The sequence below is a fragment of the Dendropsophus ebraccatus genome, chromosome 7, assembly GCF_027789765.1.
Source record: "Dendropsophus ebraccatus isolate aDenEbr1 chromosome 7, aDenEbr1.pat, whole genome shotgun sequence".
NCBI lineage: Eukaryota > Metazoa > Chordata > Amphibia > Anura > Hylidae > Dendropsophus > Dendropsophus ebraccatus.
In genome coordinates this window covers 113,986,951-114,011,605 of record NC_091460.1, presented here as the reverse complement: position 1 = coordinate 114,011,605, position 24,655 = coordinate 113,986,951, and the positions used below count along the sequence as shown (strand labels likewise).

General features: G+C 46.3%; 1 protein-coding gene across 1 annotated transcript; it reads left to right on the top strand.

Moving 5' to 3' along the window:
• Nucleotides 1–3,702: 3,702 nt before the first annotated feature.
• Nucleotides 3,703–24,056, top strand: SLC10A6 (solute carrier family 10 member 6). Its single transcript, XM_069976202.1, has 6 exons — nucleotides 3,703–4,064; nucleotides 4,200–4,318; nucleotides 17,128–17,216; nucleotides 19,739–19,914; nucleotides 20,706–20,863; nucleotides 23,839–24,056. Exons 1-6 carry the CDS (start codon nucleotides 3,703–3,705, stop codon nucleotides 24,054–24,056), a joined length of 1,122 nt encoding a protein of 373 aa, XP_069832303.1.
• Nucleotides 24,057–24,655: the final 599 nt, after the last annotated feature.

The following is a 24,655-nucleotide window of genomic DNA, read 5'->3' as shown; positions in this document are numbered from 1 at the left end:
TATATATATATATATATATATATATCCAATATGACTAGATAATCCTCCTGACACACAGGCCAGGCTTCCAGCTCAAAAAGAAAAAGCAGCATATCTCACCTTGCTGAAGTATCAAGAAACATCAGGAGCCGCCCAGGAGAGGACACAGATCTGGCAGCACCATGATACTTACTGCAGCAGCCGCCCAGGTGAGGACACAGATCTGGCAGCACCATGATACTTACTGCAGCAGCCGCCCAGGTGAGGACACAGATCTGGCAGCACCATGATACTTACTGCAGCAGCTTCATAGCTTCCCACACACAGCGACTTCATACAGCAGAGAAGCTGAGCGATAACTCTACTAAAAAAGTAAAAAATAATCTCCTCTCTGATACAGCAGAACAGGAAAAATAACATTTTATAAACTCCCCCTCTCCACACGACCATGTGGAAAGGAAGAATCGTTGGAAAGGAAAGAAAGACACAAACATAGGCCTGAGCCTGCTTCCCCTCCTACCAGCTTTCCCACAGGAGGACAGAAAAAAAAAACACAAGAAAGCCTAGGTTATGCTGGGTTTACACTGAGCGATAATTCGCCCAATCGTACGATTAACGATTTCTAAGTAACAATTTTTCTTTTATAACGATCAGCGTTTAGATGGAACGATATATCGTACAGAAATTTCCGATCTTTTTCCAATCGCTTAAGCCTATCTCGCACATAGGTAAAATCAGTGAACGACTGTTTACACGGAACGATCGGCGAATTTTTTGCAAACGACGAACAATGATTTAAGAACAAGTTAAAAGATCAAAATGAACGATTTCTCGCTCGTCGTTCGCTGCGTTTACACGTACGATTATCGTTCGAATTCGATCACTATCGTGCAAATTCGCACGATAATCGTTCCGTGTAAACCCAGCATTAGGCCAGGTTCTTATAGGCGGGGTTCAATTAAGTCTTTAATTGCTTGTTACCATCTGTCCTATCATTGTAGGGAGATAGAATCTTCCCCATTCGTGCTGCTGCTTAGGACGTAAGGGAAATGCGGTTGCAGTGAGATATAAAAGGAACGAGTCACATTACTAGGCTTGCAAAAAGGAAAAAGAGGAAGGAGAAGAAAAGAGAAGGCAGAGTATGTGATCCATGCAAAGTCAGCTGACAGTAACTTTCCGAGCCATAACCCTGGATGCCCTGGAGCTCCATCAAAAGTCCCAAGGTTACAGAAAGAAGAGGCATTACTGAGGCTGCCCCCAATGACACAGTCCTATGCCTGAGGGAGGCGAGGAAGTCCAACCACACATGCCAAGTGGAAGTGTAGGTTGAGACTTCCTTGGGGGGGAAACAGCAAGAGGCCCTTCCATATGCTGGATGTGTGTGACTTCCCTGAACCACTCCTCCAGGTACAGGACATTTATGGACATTCAATGCCAAGGGATAATAGTTTTGGCCGCCTGCAACAAGTGGCCCATCCAGAATTTTTTGTCTTTCCACTGGGCCGTAGGAAAAATGAACAGTAAAGTGCACTCAGGAGTGTTGGGGATTAGCACACCCGTAATTTCCGATATAATGTGCAGCACCGCCGTCCAGTATGACAGGAACCCTATACCACCTAAATAGCAGTTTGTAGCAGGTTTCCTGCGTCTTCGTGGCTATAGCCGCTTTGTGAGTGAGAAAAAAGCACCTTGACCATTGTTCCTCCGTAAACTGTTTACCAAGTTCGGCTTCCCACTTCCTACAGAAGTGACCTATCTGAGATCAACAGTCCATATATGGTGGAGATTGAATGTGCTGGAGGGGAGGTGGGCAAACATAGATTTTCAAAATCAGTAACAGAGCGAGTAAGGTGTTTGCCCTCGAAGCGTAGGAATAAAAATGTTTGAGTTGTAAGTATGCAAACGGCGCACACGTGACAGCAATGTCATCCTTAATTATGGCGTTGAGGGGCTAAAGTAAACCCTTAGCAAGGATGTGAACAAATCGGTGTGGAGTAGATTTAGCATACCCTAGAAAAGGGCAAAGTGGCTTAGAGAAAGGTCACCATTTGGTTGGATAAGGAAGTTTAACAATGCTCCAAATTCTGACCAACGGGCAATTAGAGAGGGGAGGGAGACCATGGGATTCGTGACATACACCAATAGATCATCGGCAAAAGCTAAACACTTGTACTCTCTTCCCCCCACGGTGACTTCCCGAATGTTTGGGTCCGCCAAAATAGAGGCGATCAGATTCTCCATTACTAACACATATAGTAAAGGGGACAGGGTGCACCCTTGAAGGGTGCTGTTATGTATCGGGATTAGGTCAGAGAGCGTCCCATTAATTTGCAGTTAGGCTGTAGGGGTTTTGTAAAGCGCCATGATTTTAGATGGGAAAACGGGACCTAAATCTATATGGTGGAGGGTTTGTGCCAGGGAGGGCCCGGAGATCCTATCAAAAACCTTTTTGGCGCAGAGTGATAAGATCATTAGTGGGATCTTCTGAGAGCAGGCATGATGCACAATGTCAATGTTCTTGATAGTGTTGCCCCTGGCCTCCCTCTTCCGCACAAACCCCACCTGGTCAGGGTCAGTCAAAGAGGGTAAGATTGCATTAAGTCAATTGGTCAAAAGCTTAGAATAAATTTTCAGGTTCACGTTTAGAAGGGAAATGGGGCGATAGCTACTACACAGCTGGCGGTCTTTGCCAGGCTTGACTATAACTACTATATGGGTCACAGTAGAGTGCGTCAGGAAGGGGGAGGCAGGGGAGATAGAGTTGAATGCAGACAGCATGAGTTGGGCTAACTGCATCTGAAATTGTGTATAAAATTTGGCTGTGTAACCATCCGATCCTGGACTCTTGCCCCCAGGCAGGTCTCCGATCACCGAGGCAAGCTCCAGGGAAGAGAAGGGATCTCCCAGTGAGGCTTTGGTCTCACTTGGAAGGGAGGGAAAAGGGGAGGGCAGAGGGACAGATGAAATGGGGGGTGATATAGGTCTGAGTAAAACATATGAAATTGGGTTATTATGTCTCGCGTGGTGTGGACCATAATGTCCCCCCTAGTTTTACCGCAAAGTATATGCGATTGGGCTGTATGAGCCCTTAACGACCTGGCTATCATCTGCCCACTCTTATTGCCATACTCATAGAAGCGACTCCGACAAACTTGAGGAGAACTTCCCCAGAAAGCTTCCAATAACCGTTTCACCTCGAGTCTAACCGCTTGTAGATCTCTTAGTACAGAAATGAAGAGTGCGCACTAGTGAGCCAGCTCGAGCGTAGACACTTTATGGAGTGCCGGGGACAGAGTAAGGAGCTGTGCCTCGGTTTTGTATATGTAACTAGGTAACTTTCTGTCACAAGCTGATTTGAAAGAAAAAGATTTTCGCTGGACAACCCCTTTAATTGCAAACCACACCTAAACTGGAGACAAGAGTGGCGCTGTGTCTGGTAGAAAGTGGCCATGTTTTTGTAGTGCTGGATTACCCCTTTAAGGAAGAGTTGTACCAACTATAATGCGACTGTTAAGGGGTTAACACGTGTGATTCTGGAACACATCTTTGAGTGGACTTTCTTAATTATTACAATAAGATTACCTTATGAGCCTGTGGGATCAGCATTCCACAGTATAATCTTTAATTCCCAGTCATGGGGGCGTTACCTTTCAGACTTACTCATTTAACACTCTGCCTATTCTACTGATTTTAGCCAGAAATATCTGCTGTAGGGTGATCAGCATGTCCAGGAATTGCACAAATGTAACAGTGTGCATGAATGGAACAACCATTGATTTCAATAGCGATGGGACCCTATCAGTAATATTTGGCACCATTCTTTCCGCAATGCTGGCACTGGTCGTGTTCTCCTTGGGATGCACCGTTGAAGTCGCTAAACTGTGGTCTCATTTAAGGCGACCATGGGGAATATTTATAGGAATGGTGTGCCAGTTTGGACTTATGCCTCTGATAGCCTATCTGCTAGCTATAGGTTTTTCTGTGAAACCAACACAAGCTGTGGCTATACTGATCATGGGATGTTGTCCTGGTGGTGTCATCTCTAACATCATGACATTCTGGGTAGATGGAGACATGGATCTCAGGTATATATAAAAAAAATGTATGTTATGTATATACTACTATGACTTATATTAATATCGTAATTGAAATGTATAAAGAAGCTAAGAAATATCAATGTATACACCTTGTGGATGTGAACGCTGCATGTTCTCTTTCAGCCTCAGTATGACGTCCTGCTCAACTATCCTTGCTATGGGTATGATACCCCTGTGTCTCTACATATACTCACACTCCTGGGAACTGGCAAAAAGCATAAAAATACCCTATAATAACATAGGTAATCATTTATCACATGATATTTCCCAGACTTCCACTTATATTTTATATCCGATTCCTCTACACTTTATCCTTCTTAATAATTTATGTTGCTGTTTTTTCTCTACCTAATGTAATTTTACCACAGGATTTTTTTAAAGGGTTTATGGATGGAACTCCAGCAATTTTTTCATTCTTTCAGATCAACTGTTTTTGGAAAGTTATATAGATTTGTAATTTACTTCTATTTAAAAATCTCAAGTCTTCCAGTACTTATCGGCTGCTGTATGTCCTACAGGAAGTTGTATATTCTTTCCAGACTGACACACTGCTCTCTGCTGCCACCTCTGTTCACGTAAGGAACTGTCCAGAAACGGAGGGGTTTTATATAGAGAACTGCTACTACTCTGGACAGTTCCTGTAACGGACAGAAGTGGCAGCAGTGAGCAGTGTGTCAGACTGGAAAGAATACACCACTTCCTGCAGGACATACAGCAGCTGATAAGTACTGGAAGACTGGATATTTTTAAATAGAAGTAAATTACAAATATTTATAACTTTCTGACACCAGTTGATTTGAAAGAATCACCTTTAAAAATTAGAACAAATCTCTGTGCCCTGGACTATTTTCTGCATGGATACATTTATTTAGTGGGAATCAAAAGTGTAGTCTACTGTCCCACAAAGTGCACATATATGTGTGTGGGAAATGGCCAAATGTAGTCATTAGTTGACTACATTTGGGTCAATAGAGGGAATCTGTCAGCATTCGGACCCGGGCCCGGATCCATGCAGTAGATTATGCACAATCCTACTGTAATGAAGTGTCAAAGTGTTGTTTGTCCCACACCTCACCAATCCTTCCTCCTCCTTCCTGCTCGCTTAGCTGTCAGCCAGTGTCTCTGATTGCAGATCAGTCCTCTGTAGGTAGTTTATGTCTGAGAAAAACACCCAGATATAGTTGAATCTCTGACCCCAAATGTGTTGGAGCTGTGGTCTAGGGGTAACTCACCTGTCTAGAGACCTGCCAGCAGGTCATTCTTCAGTGGATGGCTGCCATTTAACCCCTTGCCGCATATGGACGTACCGGCACGTCCAAATCTGCATACAGTTCCTGCAGATGGACGTGCCGGTACGTCCACGCGATGACAGGGGTGCAGGAGCTGCACTCCTGTCATCCCCGGCGGGGCCCCGGCTGTCAGTGATAGCAGGGCACCCGCCGCAACTGCCGAGATCCGGGCCGTGCCCGGATCCCGGCAGTTAACCCCTTAGTGACCGCCGGTACGGCGGTCACTAATGGGCCGGCGCTGTACTGCATTTCATCTCCCCCCACCGTGAATCCACGGCGGGGGGAGATGAAATAAGTCAATCAGACCCCAGATCAGCCCCCCTAGTGGGCTGGTCACTAACCCTCTCCCTCCCCGCGGCGGCCATCAGATCCAAGATGGCCGCCGCAATCACTGTGAACAGACTAATGTCTGTTCACAGTGATCAGAAAATAAAAATGAATGAAACACCCATGCTCTCCGCCACCGGAGGTAGCGGAGAGCATGGGGCAGTGATCGGGGACCCCCCCGTGTGGTCCCGGAACAGGCGATCAGCGGTATATACTATATACCGCTGATCGCCTGTTCCCAGTGCTGATCAGCACTTTTTATCCCCTGTCACCATAAATGATTGGTGACAGGGGATAAAAAGTGTCACCGTGCCCCCCCACCAAGTCACCCCCCTGCCCCTTATACAAATTGCCAATGACCGCCTCCAGATTGCCCGTAACCACGCCAGATTACAGGTACCCACCTCAGATTACCTATGAGCACTTCAGTTTATCCGTAACCACCCCAGATTGCCCGTAACCACCCCAGATTGTCCATAACCACCCCACGTTGCCCGTAACCACCCCACGTTGCCCGTAACCACCCCACGTTGCCCGTAACCACCCCACGTTGTCCGTAACCACCCCACGTTGCCCGTAACCACAGCAGGTTGCCTGTAACCACCCTAGATTACCCGTAACCACCCCAGGTTGTCTGTAACCACAGCAGGTTGTCCGTATCCATGTCACGTTGCCCGTAACCACCCCAGGTTGCCTGTAACCACCTCAGGTTGCCTGTAACCACCCCAGGTTGCCTGTAACCACAGCAGGTTGTCCGTATCCATGTCACGTTGCCCGTAACCACCCCAGGTTGCCCGTAACCACCCCAGGTTGCCTGTAACCACCCCAGGTTGCCGCGACCACCCCATGTTGACGGTATCCACCTCATGTTGACCGTATCCACCCCAGATTACCCGTTACCACCCCAGGTTGTCTGTAACCACAGCAGGTTGTCCGTATCCACCCCAGGTTGCCCGTGACCACCCCATGTTGACCGTATCCACCCCAGATTACCCATAACCACCCCAGGTTGTCTGTAACCACAGCAGGTTGTCCATATCCACCCCACGTTGCCTGTAATCACCCCAGGTTGCCTGTGACCACCCCATGTTCACCGTATCCACCCCAGATTACCCATAACCACCCCAGGTTGTCTGTAACCACAGCAGGTTGTCCATATCCACCCCACGTTGCCTGTAATCACCCCAGGTTGCCTGTGACCATCCCATGTTCACCGTATCCACCCCAGGTTGTCCGTATCCACCCCAGATTACCCATAAGCACCCCAGGTTGCCCGTAACCACCTCCAGATTACCTGGAACCACCCCAGACTGTCCGTAACCACCCCACGTTACCTGTAATCTCATTTTTTTTTTTTTTTTTTTCATATTCAAACTGTTTATTAAATCCAGTGGAAGGTACAAATGATGTCAAAACAGTAGATGAGAACATAAAATAAAGAGAGCAAAGAGCACAAGCTCCAGGGATAGACACACATACATCTTCATATAAACTGGCAGTAACAGTTCCCTTCAACGCGTAGCGATTCTGACAAAAAAAAAGATATGATAATTTGACACAAGTGCGTCTATGCTTTAGAACCAAAAGCAACAAAAAAAAGGGATAAGAATGAACAGAGAGGAAAAAAGAAAAAAAAGGGAGAAAGAAGAAGAGAGTGGATCAGCCAGCGTGGTCCAGGGGTGGGAAGGGGTGGGGGTGTAGAGGGGAAGAGGAATAATCAAGTGCGAGAGGACGCAGGGTTCGTCTATGCAGTACAGAGTTCCGGTGTGGAGACAAAACTATCCCAAGGGTACCACAGACGTGCAACTGCGGCCTGAGTGGAGTGCGTTTCCGCCCTGAGCTCCTCCATCCTAGCAATATGTCTAATCTCCAGAAGCCAATCAGAAACTGTCGGGGGAGAGGCAGACCGCCACTTCCTGGGGATGACTGAGTGGGCCGCTACAATTAGAAATCTGACAATGCTCTTTTTTTGCCGGCGTATTTCACCTGGCAGGACCAGGAGGAGAAAGACTATTGGGTCGTTAGGTAGAGTGCAGCCCGAGATTTTACCTATGAGGTCCCTCACCTTATCCCAGAAGTCTCTGAGGAGTCCACAATCCCACCAGACGTGCAACATGCCTCCGCCAGCAGCTCCGCACCTCCAGCAAGTATCTGGAACCTCGGGGAAGAGTCTATGCAGCAACTCTGGCACTCTGTACCACCTGGAGATAATCTTGTAATTAGTTTCCTGGACTTTACAGGAAACTGAGGCTTTGTGGCAGAAGTGGAAGGATTTGTCCCATTCTTCCGGGGTTAGGGCTCTACCCACATCCCGTTCCCATGCCCTCTGGAACTTCAATCGGTCCTCCCCATTTATACGTAGAAGCAAGTTATAAAGGAGCGAAACCGTATGACAAGGTGCTTCAGTAGCCACACATAAGTGTTCGAAGTCAGTTAGGTCTCTGTGAATGTCACAGCGTGTCGCTAGGGAGGTATAAAAGTGTTTTAATTGTAAATATTGCAGCACCACAGACGGGGGGTGGGCTTGGCCCGAGAGTAGAGATTCAAGGGGAAGGAGTGAGGTAGAGGATGTAACGTGATAAAACCTAAGGGGTCTATGTGGTACAGTAGACAGAAAATGCTCAGAGGAATGTCCCGGGGCAAAGTCCGGGTGCAGGTGTATGGGAGTAAGAGGGCCGTTCCTTACTAGCATTTTGAGTCTGGGCAGGTTAGAAGAACATATAGCAAAGGTGATCTGCGAGACAAGCGGGGGAATAGCTAGATCCAGGCGCGGCAGTCGTGCAGGCTCCACCCACAAGGCCGAATGGAGTGGTAGCATAGAGAGAGCGGACTCCAATCCTACCCAGAGCTTCGAGTCGGCATGGTGCGACCAGTCTAAGAGCCTAGTAGCAACCGCTGCGAGGAAATAGTAAAAGGGATCCGGGAGCGACAAGCCCCCTCGGCTCTTGGGTCTGATCAGAGTCCGCCATGCTATGCGTGGGTGAGAGCGCATCCATACATAGCGAGAGAAAAGGCGGGTGAGAGAGTGGAAGAAGGACCTAGGCAGGATGATAGGGATGGTCTGGAAAAGATACAGGAGCCTGGGAAGAACATTCATTTTTAAAATGTTTATCCTTCCCAGCCAGGAAAAATCCCTACGGTCCCATTTGAGCAGGTCTACTTTAATCCGGGAAAAAAGCGGGGCAAAGTTTAATTCGTACGTCTGTGAGACGTCCGCGGGTATGTGGACCCCCAGATATTTAAATGACTTGGAGGTCCAGGTGAAGGGGAATTGGGTTTTTAAGTCAGTGACTAGGTCAGGCGGGAGGGTGACATTAAGGGCCACACTCTTGGTGTAATTGATTTTATAGTTGCTGAGAGCACTAAATTCGCCCAATACCCGTAGCAGTGAGGGAAGAGAGCGCCGCGGGTGGGTGACATACAGCAGCAAGTCATCCGCGAAAGCCGAGCACTTGAACTGCATGTCACCAACCCGCACTCCGTGAATATTCTCATCCTTACGAATGGCCTGCAACAAATGTTCCATGACCAAGACATAAAGAAGCGGGGAGAGAGGGCAGCCTTGCCTGGTCCCGTTGCCAATTGTGAAGGGAGCGGAAAGGCAGCCGTTGACCCGGATCTGGGCTTGGGGAGCCCGGTAAAGGGCCAAAATGCGGTGCAGCATTATCTCACCTATCCCCATAGACGTCAACACCGCCTCCAGGAAGCCCCAGTCCACCCGATCGAATGCCTTCTCGGCATCTAATGATAGGAACATACACGGGAGATTGGATGTTGTAACGTGATGTAGAAGCGCAAAGGTTTTGAGCGTATTATCCCGGGCTTCCCTAGTGGGAATGAAACCAACCTGATCTGGGTGGACTAGGTCTCCGAGGAGGGGGGACAATCTCAAGGCAATGAGTTTGGCATATATCTTAGCGTCCACATTAATGAGGGAGATGGGCCTGTAGCTAGCGCAATGATTAGGGTCCTTACCCTCCTTCGGGATCACTGTGATGTGGGCTTGGAGAAACGCTGGGGGAAAGTGAGAGGAGGCGGAGATTGAGTTAAAAGAAGAAAGAAGAGAAGGGGACAGCTCGGACTGGAGCGATTTATAGAAAGTGGCAGTGTAGCCATCCGGGCCAGGACTCTTCCCAGACGGCAGTGAGCCCACAGCCTGGGCCAGCTCCTCCGGGGTAAAGGGGTCCTCCAGCTTCTCTAAGAGTGGGACGGGTAATCTCGGAAGTGCGGTGGACCCGAGGAATTCCCTGAGGGAAGGGGTGGGGCCACACGAGGATTTGGGAAGGTTATACAAGTCTACGTAATAGGAACGAAAAGATGTCAAAATATCAGTAGTGAGGTAGGACAAGCGACCCGACTGTAGTTTAAGGGAAGGAACAAACAAAGAAGCACGCTTGTCTCGCAGGGCACGAGCTAGCAACCGGCCTGCCTTATTACCCCATTCATACATAGTGCTAGAGCAGAGTTGTCTATAGCGGGCGTATTTACGGTTCAGAAGATGGGATATATCCTGTCTCGTCTTCCTCAGTTCCCTGAGGGTCTCCTCCGATCCAGCCAATTTATGCCTCGTTTCCAGCTCCCGTAAAGAGGAGAGCAGGCGTGTCAACTTGGCCGCCGCTTCCCTCTTCAAGCGGGATCCGTGTTTAATCAGCACCCCTCGTAGGACACATTTCAATGCCTCCCAGCGAGTCTGTGGGGATGTGGAGTCGGTGGCATGGTCAGCGACAAACGCCTGGGCCGCTGATTTCAGCTCCGACAAACACAAAGGGTCCTTCAGCAATGACTCATTTAACCTCCAAGTAAAGGAGGGTCTAAGAGAATTTGGGAGGGTGAGCTCACAGTGCACGGGAGCATGATCAGAATACAGGATATTGCCTATAGAGGAGGAGACCACCCTGGGAAGGAGAAAGTGATGGGTAAATATATAATCGATCCTGCTGTAGGAGTTATGGGGAGTGGAATAAAAGGTATAGTCCCGGGAGTCGGGATGAAGAATTCTCCAGGTGTCACAGAGCTGCATACGGTGGAGGCTTTTACGGATTAGATTAAGTTTGGAATAGGAGAGCGCAGAGGAGCCAGCGGAAGTGTCCACGTCAGGGAATAGGGCGACATTAAAATCACCCGTGAGGATCAAGTGGCCCTGCATAAAAGGAAGCAAAAGATCTAAGGTACGGGAGAGAAAGTCCGGCTGACCTTGGTTGGGGGCATATGCAGTGGCCACCGTGTATGTTTGGCCTGCGAGGGACAATATCAGAAATAAGTAACGGCCCTCAGGGTCCACCTTGGAGTCCACTAGACGGAATTGGAGGGATTTGTGCAGGAAAATGGCGACCCCTTTGGTTTTAGCTTGAGGGTTGCTACTATGGAAGCTAGTCGGGAAGTACCTGTTTTTCAAAGAGGGGACATTGTCTGCACGGAATCTCGTCTCCTGCAAGCATAGAATGTGCGTCCTCAGTTTGTGCATTGAATACAGGATTTTAGACCTCTTCTCCGGGACATTAAACCCCTGTACATTCAGGGAGGTAATGCGGAGAGTAGCCATTGGAAATTGGAGAAATGGTGTTCAATGCAAAAAGCAAGGGCAGTGGGAGGGAAGGAAAGGACCACGCTGGTGGAGAGGGGGTAGAAAGAAAAAAAAACAGGAAAAAAGGAACAACTCAAAAAGCTGCCAAGATAGAGAAGCAGCAAAACATCTAAAGAAGGCAGCAACCAATCTGCTCTAAACGGGCGGCAGTAATCCGCCCATACACCTACGGGGGGGTGTAGGAAAACAACAAACATAACAGTGCAGTAAACCATACATAGAGGTAGGGCTATCGTGGGCCCTAGGCAAGCTGGTGAAAAGGGGGGAAGCTTTCCCCAACTACAACTTATGTGGTAAGGGAGAACATAACAATATGAGAACAAAAGGAGGATGAGAGATGAGAATGCAAAAAAAAAAATTAAATAAAAATATACCGACAAAAAAGATACACTACTACAGTAGGCATGACCGCGGTCCTCAGCACAGGAGAAAGCGAGGTCGACAGGATAGCGTCCCGTTTCAGAGCTCCGCATCGGAGCGCGAAGCACTATGTCGTCGTCGTCTGTTTCTTTGGGGCCTTGGGGCAAAGAACCTTGCAGAGGAAGAAGGGGGGTCAGCTCTTGATGCAGAAGGTTCGGCGTCAGACGAGCCATTCAGTAGGGCAATCCACTCCGGAAGGGCCACGGCCGGCAGGTCAAAGGCTTGAAGAAACACCGGTATATCCTCTGGGGATCTCAGCGAGGCAGCAGTCTCATTGTGTCTGGCGAACAGAGCAAATGGGAATCCCCATCTGTAGGGGATGTGTCTGGACTGCAGCACAGCGAGTAGGGGCTTGAGAGCTGCCCGCAATCTCAGGGTGCGTCTGGAAAGGTCCGGGAACAGTTGCAGTCGAGCGCCGTCAAAGTCTATGTCCGTCTGCATCCTCGCCCTTTGCAGTATTTGTTCTTTGACAGCATAGTAGTGAACTCTACAAATGACGTCTCTGGGGCGTGCGGGGTCAGAACTCGGGGGTCTAAGCGCCCGATGCGCCCGGTCAATTTCAATATGTTCCTGGGGCGGCCTCCCCAACAGAGAGTTGAAAATCCCCAAGAGAGTGGGCAGCAGGTCTGGAGTGCGGGTCGCTTCAGGCAAACCTCGGATACGGATGTTATTCCGACGATTTCGATTTTCCAGATCGTCCATTTGACCTACTAAGGCGCGGGAACAGTATTCTTGCGTAGAAATTTTATCTTGTAGAGCAGCGATGGTTCGTTGAGTAGAGGAATGTGAGTCCTCTAAGGCTGCCACCCGAGTCTGCAGAGAGGAGATATCAGACTTCACCACTCTCAGGTCGCTTCTCCATGCAGATTTCAAATCAGAGGCGAGGAGCTCTAGGTCACTTTTGGAAGGTAGAAAGGCTAGTAGTGCCTGGAGTTCTGGGTGACTTTGTAGTATGGTTGCTGCTGCTGCTCGGGGTATGAGCGGGTCAACAGCAGGGGCAGAAGTCGAAGTGTGTGGAACATTCACAGTCCCTTCACTGCACACTGGGTCAGGGGAGGAATTAGGTCTCAAATAGCCCGGGCTGTTCCAGAGAGGGGAGAGGGTGGCAGCCCCTTGGGTATGGGGCAGCAGGGGTGCACGCTGGGAGCCATCATGAGGCCCAGTTTGGGATGGGTCTGGCACATAGTGTTGGGCCAAGGAGGGACTCTGGTCCAGGGGAGTCATGCCCAGACCCCTCAGTCCAGCAGGGGCTTGGGGGGGTGAAGAGGCTCTGTCCAGGTGGAGAGAGACATTAGGGGTCAGTATGGGCGATCCCTCAGGATCTTGTGCCTCAGATGGCATGTTGGAAGGCCACAGGAGGGGGGAGGCAGCTGATTGCTGAGAGGGGGCTGCAGCAATGGCAGTCTCAGCCCACACGGAGGAAAGTCTGTGCAGGGAGGGAGACCGGGTCTCACAGGGACTTATGGGGCGCAGTAGTGCAGCTGCTGTACCTGCCGGAGTCTGATGCTGTGATGGAGGGATCCCCCTCTGTGCCGGCGGTGCTTCGGACAGCAGCGGCGCTGGAAGCAGAGTGGAGCCGCACGGCTGAGGGTCCGTGGTCACGTGTGCTCCGTCGGGGCAAGATGGCGCCCGTACCTGATCGGTGGCGGCAGAGGGAACCAGCGGCAGAGGTAAGGAGGAGGAGGGTTCCACTTCCCTCGGTGTCCGGGGCGGATGCGCCGGGCCGGCGTTAACTGAGCCGCTCAGCCGGGGACACACCGCAGTCGGATGACACGTGGCAGCCTGGGAGAACGCAGCAGCTCTGGACCTGGTGAGGCAAGATGGCGCCTGTCCCTGCACCGCAGCTTCCAACTCAGGCGGGAGGTCAGCCAAAGGGGCGAAAAAGTTGGATATCGGGACCTGGGCACTCCTGGTGGTAGTCTCTGGCTTCTTCTTTTTATTGGGGCGCTTGGTTCTCATCCTATGTTAGTGATTTCTCCCTTACATGCAGGGCCACCAGCGGAGCTCCTACTCAGCACGTCCTGCCTGCATCCCGGCTAGACACGCCCCCCGTAATCTCATTTTTTTATTGTATTTTAGTAACTGCGCTATTCTAATAACCGATACTAGCTGCGGTTTTGCTCCAGCAAATTGGCGCTCCTTCCCTTCTGAGCCCTGCTGTGTGCCCATACAGTGGTTTATGCCCACATATGGGGTACCGTTGTACTCAGGAGAACCTGCTTTACAGATTTTGTGGTACATTTTTTCTCCTGTTCCTTGTGAAATTTAGAAATTTTAAACTAAATGAACATATTATTAGAAAAACTGGAGTTTTTCATTTTTACTAGCCAATTCTGAATACTTTCCTCCAATACCTGTTGGGTCAAAATGCTCACCACACACCAAGATGAATTCTTTAAGGGGTGCACTTTCCAAAATGACTTATGGGGTGGGTTCACTCCACTGGCACTACAGGGGCTCTGCAAACGCACCTGGTGCTCAGAAACTTCTTCAGAAAAATCTGCACTGAAAATGCTAATTGACGCTCCTTCCGTTCTGAGCCCGGCTGTGTGCCCATACAGTGGTTTATGCCCACATATGGGGTACCGTTCTACTCAGGAGAATCTGCGTTACAGATTTTGCGGTGAACTTTCTCTCCTGTTTCTCAAGAAATTGAGAAATTTCAAACTAAAGGAACACATTATTGGAAAAATTCGCGTTTTTCATTTTTACTGTCTACTTTTGAATACTTTCCTCTAATACCTGTGGGGTCAAATTGGTCACCACACCCCAAGATGAATTCTCTAAGGGGTGCACTTTCTAAAATGGGGTGACTTATGGGGAGATTTTACTTCGCTGGCACTACAGGGGAACTGCAAATGCACCTGGCGCTCAGAAACTTCTTCAGCAAAATCTGCATTGAAAATGCTAATTGGCGCTCCCTTTCTTCTGAGCCCTGCTGTGTGCCCATGCAGTGGTTTACGCCCACATATGGGGTACCGTTGTACTCAAGAGAAATTTAAAACTAAACGAACATATTATTGGAAAAATTCGAGTTTTTCATTTTTACGGTCTAATTTTGAATACTTTCCTCTAATACCTGTGGGGTCAAAATGCTCATCTTACCCCAAGATGAATTCTCTGAGGGGTGTACTTTCCAAAATGGGGTGACTTATGGCGGGATTTTACTCCGCTGGCACTACAGGGGCTCTGCAAACGCACCTGGCGCTCAGAAACTTCTACAGCAAAATCTGCATTGAAAAAGCTAATTGGCGCTCTTTTCCTTCTGAGCCCCGCTGTGTGCCCATACAGTGGTTTACGCCCACATATGGGGTACCGTTGTACTCATGAGAACCTGCGTTACAAATTTTGGGGTGCTTTTTCTCTCATGTTCCTTTTGAAAATTAGAAACTTTACTCTAAATGTATATATTATTGGAAAATTTTAATTTTCCATATTTTTACGGCCAAATAGTGAATACTTTCCTCCAGCCCCTGTAGGGTTAAGATGCTCATTATACCCCAAGATTAATTCTTTAAGGTGTGTAGTTTCCAAAATGGGGTCACTTATGGGGGTTTCCAGTATACAAGCCTCCTAAATCAACTTAAGAAAAGAACTGGTCCCTAAAAAAATCAGTTTTGGAAACTTTCACGAAAATGTGGTAATTTCTAAGCCCCGTAACACCCTAAAAAATTTAAATATGTTTATGAAATGAAGCCAGAATAAAGAGGACATATCGGTAATGTGACTTAGTAACTAATTTATGTGCTACGACTTTCTTTTTTTAGAAGCAGAGAATTTCAAAGTTCATAAAATGCACATTTTTTTAATTTTTCATGATATGTTGATCTTTTTCACAAAAAATACACAAAGTAGTGACCAAATTTTGCCACTAATATAAAGTGCCATATGTGACAAAAAAACAATCTCAGAATCGCTAGCATATGTTAAAGCATCACTGAGCTATGAGCGCATAAAGTGAGACAGGTCAGATTTTAAAAAATGAGCCTGGTCATTAAGGCCCAAATAGGCTTAGTCTTGAAGGGGTTAATGGCAAATTATTGCTGTTATTTTTGTTTTGAAATAATGGCTGTTATTGGCCATTAAATTATGTCCATCCACTCAATAGTGTGTGAAAATAGCCTTTCTTTGTTTTCAATCCACTCCTGGTTTTGGTTGCAAAATACTGACCAAAATACTGGGCAAAAATACTGTGTGTAAACATAGCCTTAACAATGATACAATAATGAGAAAAAAATAAAATTAAAAAATAAAGACCTATACAGTGGTACCTTGGATTACGAGCATAATTCGTCCAGGGACTGTGTTTGTAATTTAAATCACTCTTAAACCAAAGTAAATTTTCCCATAAGAAATTATTGAAATGCAGAAAATTTGTTCCCCACCCCAAAAATAAAGATTTTTTTTATTCTAAATAACATGTGAAACAAATTAAACAAGCATTCAGAAACAGCTGAATATGTGATATTATAAGTTACTGTACAGTATAGCAATCAGTATGTGGTGTATATTGTATAGTAACTGCATAAACCTGAAAAAACAGCAGCAGTTTGTAGATACAGAATGGAACTGCAGATCCCCATAATGCAGTTGTGTAGTACAACAGGCTAGAATAGAGAAGCAGGGCTGCTGTCAGAGGTCTGTGTGGTCACATGACAGCAATGGTGAAGGGGGGATGTTCAGCATGGACCAATCAGGAAGTAAGAATGACAGAGCTGTGCAGGAGGACAGAGACTTTCCTATAAAGCAGTGTGAATGGCTGAGTGTAAGTGCAGGCACATTATAGCAGGAATGGAGAGGATGGGAAACATAAGGACTGACAGAGACTGCAGGGACCATGAAGGAATGAGCAGGGCAGATGTGGACACAATATAGCAGCACTCTCTGTCCAGGGAGAGAGGGGTTACAGCTATGAAGAGATTACCTCCACAGTCCTGTCCCCTGATGTAAGCCCCAGCCTGAAGTGGATCTGTTATGATTTAGAAGGTGGTGAAGACTTCCTGGGTCAGAGTACAGGGCTGTAGACCTTGCAATGCAGACCATGCCCCTCCCCCACACTGGCTGACAGCTGAGCGTGCAGGAGGCCAGGCAGCATAGATTATTCATGAAGAGGAGGGAGGAGGAAGGATTGGTGAGGTGTGCCAGAGTGTGGCACAAACAAAACTTTGACACTTAATTACAGCAGGATTGTGCATAATCCACTGCACAGAAAAATTACCATAAATTACCATGCTCACTAGGGGACTGCCAGCTCCTTAGGCCTGCTGTCATTATGCCCCTGTATACGTCAGTATAGCTTTTTGACAGAATTACAATGTACACCTATGACATGCTGAGTAATCACAGTGTTAAGCCTAATTCATACTGTTTTACTATACTTTCTCAATGATAACACATATCAGGACTCATTTTCTTGCTATTTTCTTTGTAGGTATGGCACTTTTAGGTGTAGTTCTCCCTGTTGGAGCGGGGGTGTATGTTAATTACAAATGGCCAAGAAGAGCTAAACTTATATCAAAGGTTAGAATGATGACTTGCTTACTATCTAGCTTTGGAAACGAAAGTACCTTATCCATAATTTATAAAGGAAAAGTTATCATCCCATTGTCTATCTAGCAATAAGTCTACTTATAGATAGGGAATTTCTTACCAACACTGGGTAATATACAGAAAAAAAATAAAGAAAAAAATTCTGACCTGTTGCGAAGCCCTAAAGTGATCAAATGTATTCTGTGAGGGGAAATGAAGAGGCATGAGCACAACTTGAGCATGCTCAAATCTGATTGGCCGGCATTTGATTACTGATGGTTGCAGAAGTTGGATGCCACCCTAGGGAGTCCAGGAAAACATGAATACAGCCTATGGCCATTTGGTACAATTTGTATGGGGAATAAATCTCTTTTTTTATTGGGGGGGATTTTTAATTACATGTTTTTTTAAACACTTTCCTCTTTTACTTTGCACTAGTTCTACTAGTGCACCTTCATCATCTCCTTATTGCTGATACAATACACTGCACTAATACTGTAGCACAGTATATAGAACCTGCCCACTGACAATCTATACGACCATGCCTCCATCACAGCTGTATAGGGGCATATACATGACAGGCCTTAAGAGGGTCCCTGAATGCCAAGAAATGACCCATCAGCAGATGTATCCAATGAAGTCTGGGCCGGCTCCAGGTTTTTGTGGGCCCTCTGGTGACAGAGTTTCTGCGGGCCCCTCATCTATCATCCACACATTATACACAATCACTTTAGACACCACTAACATACCTAAACATTACTGACACTGACACACAGCACTTACACAAGCGCGCGCTCTCCGCTCAAAGAACTAACATGTTAGGAAGGAGAGAAAGCGGACGAGCGCGCGCCCTCTCATTCACTTACAGCAGCGGAAATCTACGCCTTTGGAATTCCAACGATCTTGCTCAGTGTGAACTGGCCCTAAGGTTCAGGACCTTCAGGTCATGTGACCAGGTCCTTCACCGTTTTCTCTCTCTGAGCAGGTCCTGCTCCATCTCCTGTGTCTTCTGATGCTCAGCCCACTCACCCTGCACTACAGTGAGCAAGCTGAATTTTAGAACACCATGCCCCTCTCCCTCTCTGGGCCCCTAGAGGCACTGTGGGCTCCAGCACTTTCCCAGGTAAGGCCTGTGCTGACGCTGGCCCTGGATGAAGTATAATCCATGAGTGTATACCACGTGTTACACTAAGGGTCCATTTACACAGAAAGATTATCTGACAGATTATCTGCCAAAGATTTGAAGCCAAAGCCAGAAACAGACTATAAACAGAGATCAGGTCATAAAGGAAAGACTGAGATTTCACCTCTTTTCAAATCCATTCCTGGCTTTGGCTTCAAATCTTTGGCAGGTAATCTTTCTGTGTAAATGGACCCTTAGACACCACACTTATGGATTATACTTTTGTAATCATCAGAGACATCTGTCTGGGCTGTTTGGATTGACCAATAAAAGTGTCCAATTTACTGGTAAAACCCCCAGTATTAGTGAAGTGCATGCAGTGATTGGCTGTCTAGTATCTCCTCTTTACAGTACAATGTGATACTGGGCCAGGATGAGCTGCTCCTTTGGGCACCAGGTGAGGGCGGCTTCATCTTATTTTTCTGAGATTCTGTGTGATCTGTACAGGATCTTGTAAACACTCTGGTCCTCTACATAGAAAGTAATGTACAGTCTCCAGTAGCTCTTTCTGACGGTTGTATGTAAGGCCTTGCTTTATCCATATTAGCCATCTGCTTATTTTTCTTTAAATCTTAATTTTTTTCGCATTTTGAGGTGACATTTCAGGGGATTCAGAACCAATTACCAGTTTTCTATATAGTTTTGGTCCTAAAATACAATATTTTCAAAATACAATAGTTGTCCTGGAACCAATTAATATTGTAACTTAAGGCAGCACTGTATATAGAACATAGTTCCCTTTGTACAATACAACCTGCTTCCTGCTGCTGGGGACATAGACTCCATTTAATGGTCGGGCAGAATCTGCCTGTGCATAGAATGGAGTCTATACAAGCTGGCGGTGGAATTCGCAGCCAGTTATGAACCCAGATTTCATCTTGTCAACGCACCCTATGGCTGCGTTCACACTACGTATATTTCAGTCAGTATACAGTATGTATATTTCAGTCAGTATATTTCAGTCAGTATTGCAACCAAAACCAGGAGTGGATTAAAAACAATGTTGAAATTGAGTGGATGGCCGCCATTTAATGACAAATATTTGCTGTTATCTTAAAACAACGGCTGTTATATTGAAATAATGGCCGTTATTTACTGTTATATGGCGGCCATCCACTCAATTTCACCTTTGTGTGAACAGATCCTTTCTGTGTTTTTAATCCACTCCTGGTTTTGGTTGCAATACTGACTGAAATATACGTAGTGTGAACGCAGCCTCTAGGTGTAAAAAGACAAAAGGAGGGAACTCAGAATGACACAAACAAAGAGGGATAAGAGAGGGAATAATTTGTGGCTCTCCAGTGATTATTGTCTTCTTGTCTTCTATTAGGCTGGCTCTGTAATTGGAGGACTCCTAATGCTTGTGATAGGTATAGCCGCTTCAGTGCTATACAAAGGCTCCTGGAATACAGACATCTCTATTCTGGCGATTGGCATCATCTATCCTCTACTTGGCTACGCATTAGGCTTCTGCTTAGCAGTAATTACACGCCAGTCTTGGCAAAGGTTGTAAAGCCGAACACTATGATATTGTTCTAGTCAGACAATTCTTTAAAGTGCCTCGGTACCCAAAACCACTTGTACCTTCGGATAGCTGCTTTTAATCCAAGATCTGTCCTGCGGTCCGTTCGGCAGGTGATGCAGTTATTGTCCTAAAAAACAACTTTTAAACTTTCAGCACTGTACCAAACGGGCGTGGCCTAGATTGTGTATGCATTAGGCTGACATAACCTTTCTGTTCCTCTTCATCATTAAGAATGCTCCAGGAAGATTTTCTACTATTCATTACCTGTGTCAGCACGGCACATGGGCTGGATCGTTAAGGCACCTGTGTAGTTTTCACTGCAGAGGAATAGGAAAAATGGTGAAGAGGGCAGGGAGGATAGACGGAGGGGTGGTGCAAAGTTAGGGGACGGCTACCCCAAGCCATGGCCGTTAGGCACAGGGCTGCAAGTTTAAAAGTTGTTTTTTAGGACAATAACTGCATCACCTGCCGAGCGGACCCCAGGACAGATCTTGGATAAAAAGCAGCTATCCGAAGGTACAAGTGGTTTGGGGGGGGGGGGGGGGGAGAGATTGTGGGTACAGAGTCGCTTTAAGCCACAAGTATCATCATAAATTAGGCGCGGGAGAAGGCTGGTGTACACCACTGAAAAGACAAAAAATCTGCACCTTTTCTATGGTGTACACCAGTCACGCGTGTTTGATAAATGTGCCCCGATACTTTAATTGAAGCAACGCTAATATGTCGACCACTGCAAACCTATTGAATACCTTCTTTTTTTTTATTTTTACAGATGCAGAACAATTGCTCTGGAGACAGGAGCCCAAAATGTTCAAATGTGTTCTACCATTCTGCAGTTATCTTTTACCCCTCAGCAACTTGTTCAGATGTTCACCTTCCCACTGATATATGTGTCATTCCAATTTATTAATGGAGTGTTTCTTGTGGCTGGTAAGAGAATAACATTAAAAACTCACAATCTGCACAGAATGGTCAATTTATCCCCTAGACGGCTAAGGACGTACCGGTAAGCCCTGGAAGCCTGTCCCCAGATGACCCTGGGCGTTCCGGTACGTCCTTTCCTATGAAGAGCGCTCCGGAGTGGAGCACGCTTCATAGGAGGTGGGGGCCGGCTGCAGTGAGCAGCCCAGCCCTCAACGTTAATGACAGGCTGCAGCCTATCATTAACCCCTTAAACGACACAATTGCGGCGTTTAAGTGTAAGTGACTGGGGCAGTCCCCTGTCACTTACCGATTGGGACCCCCGCAGTGTGACTGCAGGGGTCCCGAATGCTGTATCGGACTGCAGGAGGTCTCTTACCTTCCTCCATGCGGTCCAATCGGCTTTCTGGTCATTGAGTCTGCCACAGGCAGAACGCCTATCACACTGATCAATGCTATGCCTATGGCATAGCAGTGATCAGTGTCTGCAATCAAAGTATTGTATGTACAAGTCCCCCAGGGGGACTTAAAGGGGTTGTCCGGCAATAAAAAATTATTCACAGAATAACACACATTACAAAGTTATACAACTTGTACATGTATGTTATGTCTGTGAATGGCCCCCTTCCCCGTGTTTCCCCCCACCCACGCTAGACCCGGAAGTGTGGTGCATTATACTCACCGCATCTCGTGTCGTCCACGGTCTCCGATCCTCAGCAGTGACGTCTTCTTCGGGAGACCGGCGGATCTTCCCGAGTGCCGGCCGCCCTCTGCAGCGTCATCCGAAGCTCAGCCGCGATTGGCTGAGCATAACTGTGCTCAGCCAATCGCGGCTGAGCAGCTGATGACGTGGCCGCGTCCACTGCTGAGGATCGGAGACCGTGGTCGGCATGTGACAGGTAATGTATAGCGCACCACACTTCCGGGTACACAGGTGGGGGTGGTGGGACACGGGGAAGGGGGCCATTCACAGACATAACATACATTACAAAGTTGTATAACTTTGTAATGTGTGTTATTCTGTGAATATTTTTTTATCGCCGGACAACCCCTTTAAAATGTGTTTAAAAAAAAAGTGAAAATCATTATTACACTACCCCAAAGCCCCTCCCCCAATAAAAGTTTAAATCACCCCCCTTTCCTATTATATAAATAAAACATATAAAAATAAATAAACATATAATATACCGTAGCGTGCATAATTGTCCGATCTATTAAAATATAACAAGCTTCCTCACTAACAGCAATGGCATAAACGAAAAGAGTGAAAAAAGTGCGCGGATTACCGATTTTTTGTTACTTTATATATATATATATATATATATATATATATAAAAATGTATAAAAAGTGATCAAAACGTCCGATCTTCACAAATATGGTATTAATAAAAACTAGAGATCATGGCAGAAAATATGACATCTCATACAGCCCAGTAGGTGAAAAAAATAAAACTGTTATAAGCGTCACAATAGGCCCATTTTATTAATAATTAATTGCAAAAAAAATAAAGGATTTCATAAAAAAAAACAACATTAGAGAATCTGTGTAACCTGCATATGGTTGTGTTCGGACTGACCTATAGAATAATTGTATCATGTCACTTTTACCATATAGTGCATTACGTAGACACAGGAACCCCCCAAACGTTACCATATTGCATTCTTTTTTTACGATTTCACCTATTTATATCTTCATAAATAATAACTTTGGGATTCCATCATACATGTTATGGTAGAATGAAAGACGCCATTACAAAGTACAACTATTCCTGTAAAAAAACAAGTCTTCACATGGTTTTGTAGATAGAAAACTGAAAGTGCTAGAACTCTTAGAAGGGGGGGGGGGGGGAACGAAAACACAAAAATGAAAATTTGCGCGGTCCACTGGGTCATTTTGGGCTTCGGTTAACTGAGTCTAAATGTCCAAGCCTAAAAGTTTTTTTACACAGATCTCCCAGATTTTTGAAGCCAAAGCCAGGAATAGATATGAGAAGAGTGAAATCTCAGTCTTTCCTTCATGACCTGTTCTCTGTTTATAGTCTGTTCCTGGCTTTGGCTTAAAAAAAAATCTGTCAGATATGTGTGAGTGTGTAAACGCACCATTAAAGGACAGATATTCTTTACATGCTTTGTAGTTGCCCATGATTTGTATACTGCATTGTGTTAAATATTGCAGTATATAATGCAAACATACCTCTACTATATCTATCCAATTTCTCAGAGTAGCTGCTGAGGACCAGGGCTTCGGGAAGAAAGCTGCTGCTGGGGAGCAATACTATATAGTGGATACACAAAGGGGATCTATACTATATGGGGCTGCTGCACAGAGGGGGGCTTTGCTATATGATGGCTGCAGGACAGAGGCGGCCTATATTATATGGGGCTGCTGAACAGATGGGGGCCTATATTATATGGGGGCTGCACAAAGAGCCCTAAACTATACAGGGGCACAGAAGGTATCTACACTATATGGAGGCACAGAGTCTGCAAATACTATATGGAGGCACAGTAGCAGCCAATACTATATAAAGGCACAGTGGGGGCCTAACAATATTGGGGCACAGTGGAACCCTATACTATATGGGAGCACAGAGGGGTCAAACTACTATAGTGGAGCCCAGAGGTGAGCTTAACTACTATAGGGGAGAATAGATGAGGGGTCTATTACTGTGTGGGGTCACAGAGGGGAGACAAATATTAAAGAGGATGCCTGCCACCTTTTAAATGATTAAAATCATATCATATAGTAGGCACAGATATTCAGGTTAAAGGGGTTACCCAGAATTTAAAAAAAACATAGTTGCTTTCTTCCAAAAACAGTTGCATACCTTCCCTTAGAATAAGTGCGGTATGACAACTTGACAACTTCAGCCAAAGCAGGTTAGCGAAATTCTGCGTCCCTGTTTAAGAAAACTCTAATATGGCCACAATCTGTCTGTATCTCTGAGCTGTCCTGGAGTTGAGCTGTGACTTTTTCATTTCAGCCTACCAGCTATATAAGAGAAAATGTAGACCAGGTAGTAAAGAAACCTTTGAGAGCCATTCAGACGGACCTGTTATAATGAATGGAATTAATATCCATGAAAACTTCAATCTCAAAGCTGAATATGACACAGGAGGAGACTTACACAGGGACACCTTTTCTCCAACAATGGGACAGATCTCCATAATATCTACAATTTCCAAGGACACCTTTCTATGACAGGTTAAGTAGGATGACATCAAAAGATCGGGATATAATTACATTGTTATATTTAATAGCATCTATTATTGTATCACCATTATGTGTCATTCGTGTAATGTAACAAAGAAATATTCATGTCTCCATTAAAAGAAAATGAACACTTAAACACACATATGGCTTTGGGGAGGTCATTTATAAGAGGATACAGACCACAAAGCATTAACGGGGTATTCCAAGAATAAACGTACTCGTCTCCTATGGACAGAATTGAGAACATGTACGGGGGGGTGGGGGGGATCCAAGCTCCTTACCATCTGGCGATCTCTCTATCGGCTCACAGCACCTTTGTTTTGAATAGAGACGCAGGTACGGCACGTGAACCACGGCTCTCTTCATTCCTATGGAGCTGCCATATGGGAGACAGATCTATGATATGCCCCTATAGCACATGGGGCTCTAAGGCTGAACATAGGTCCCTTACCTTCATTTTTGGCGCTATTTGTAGTTTAATCCTGCATCCAGTAAGGCTATTTGGAGCACTGGGGGCAGGGCTACTGCCTCCAGAGCACCGGCCCCGCCCCTTCTAATGATTATAAGTGGAGCGGTCTGGCTAGCGA

Bases quoted from the DNA above. Each gene is read 5' to 3' on its own strand.
- SLC10A6 (XM_069976202.1), top strand. From the start codon at position 3,703: ATGTCCAGGAATTGCACAAATGTAACAGTGTGCATGAATGGAACAACC. The intron at 4,319-17,127 runs GTAATCATTTAT...TTTTCTTTGTAG, and splicing joins AATACCCTATAATAACATAG to GTATGGCACTTTTAGGTGTA. The intron at 17,217-19,738 runs GTTAGAATGATG...GTCTTCTATTAG, and splicing joins GAGCTAAACTTATATCAAAG to GCTGGCTCTGTAATTGGAGG.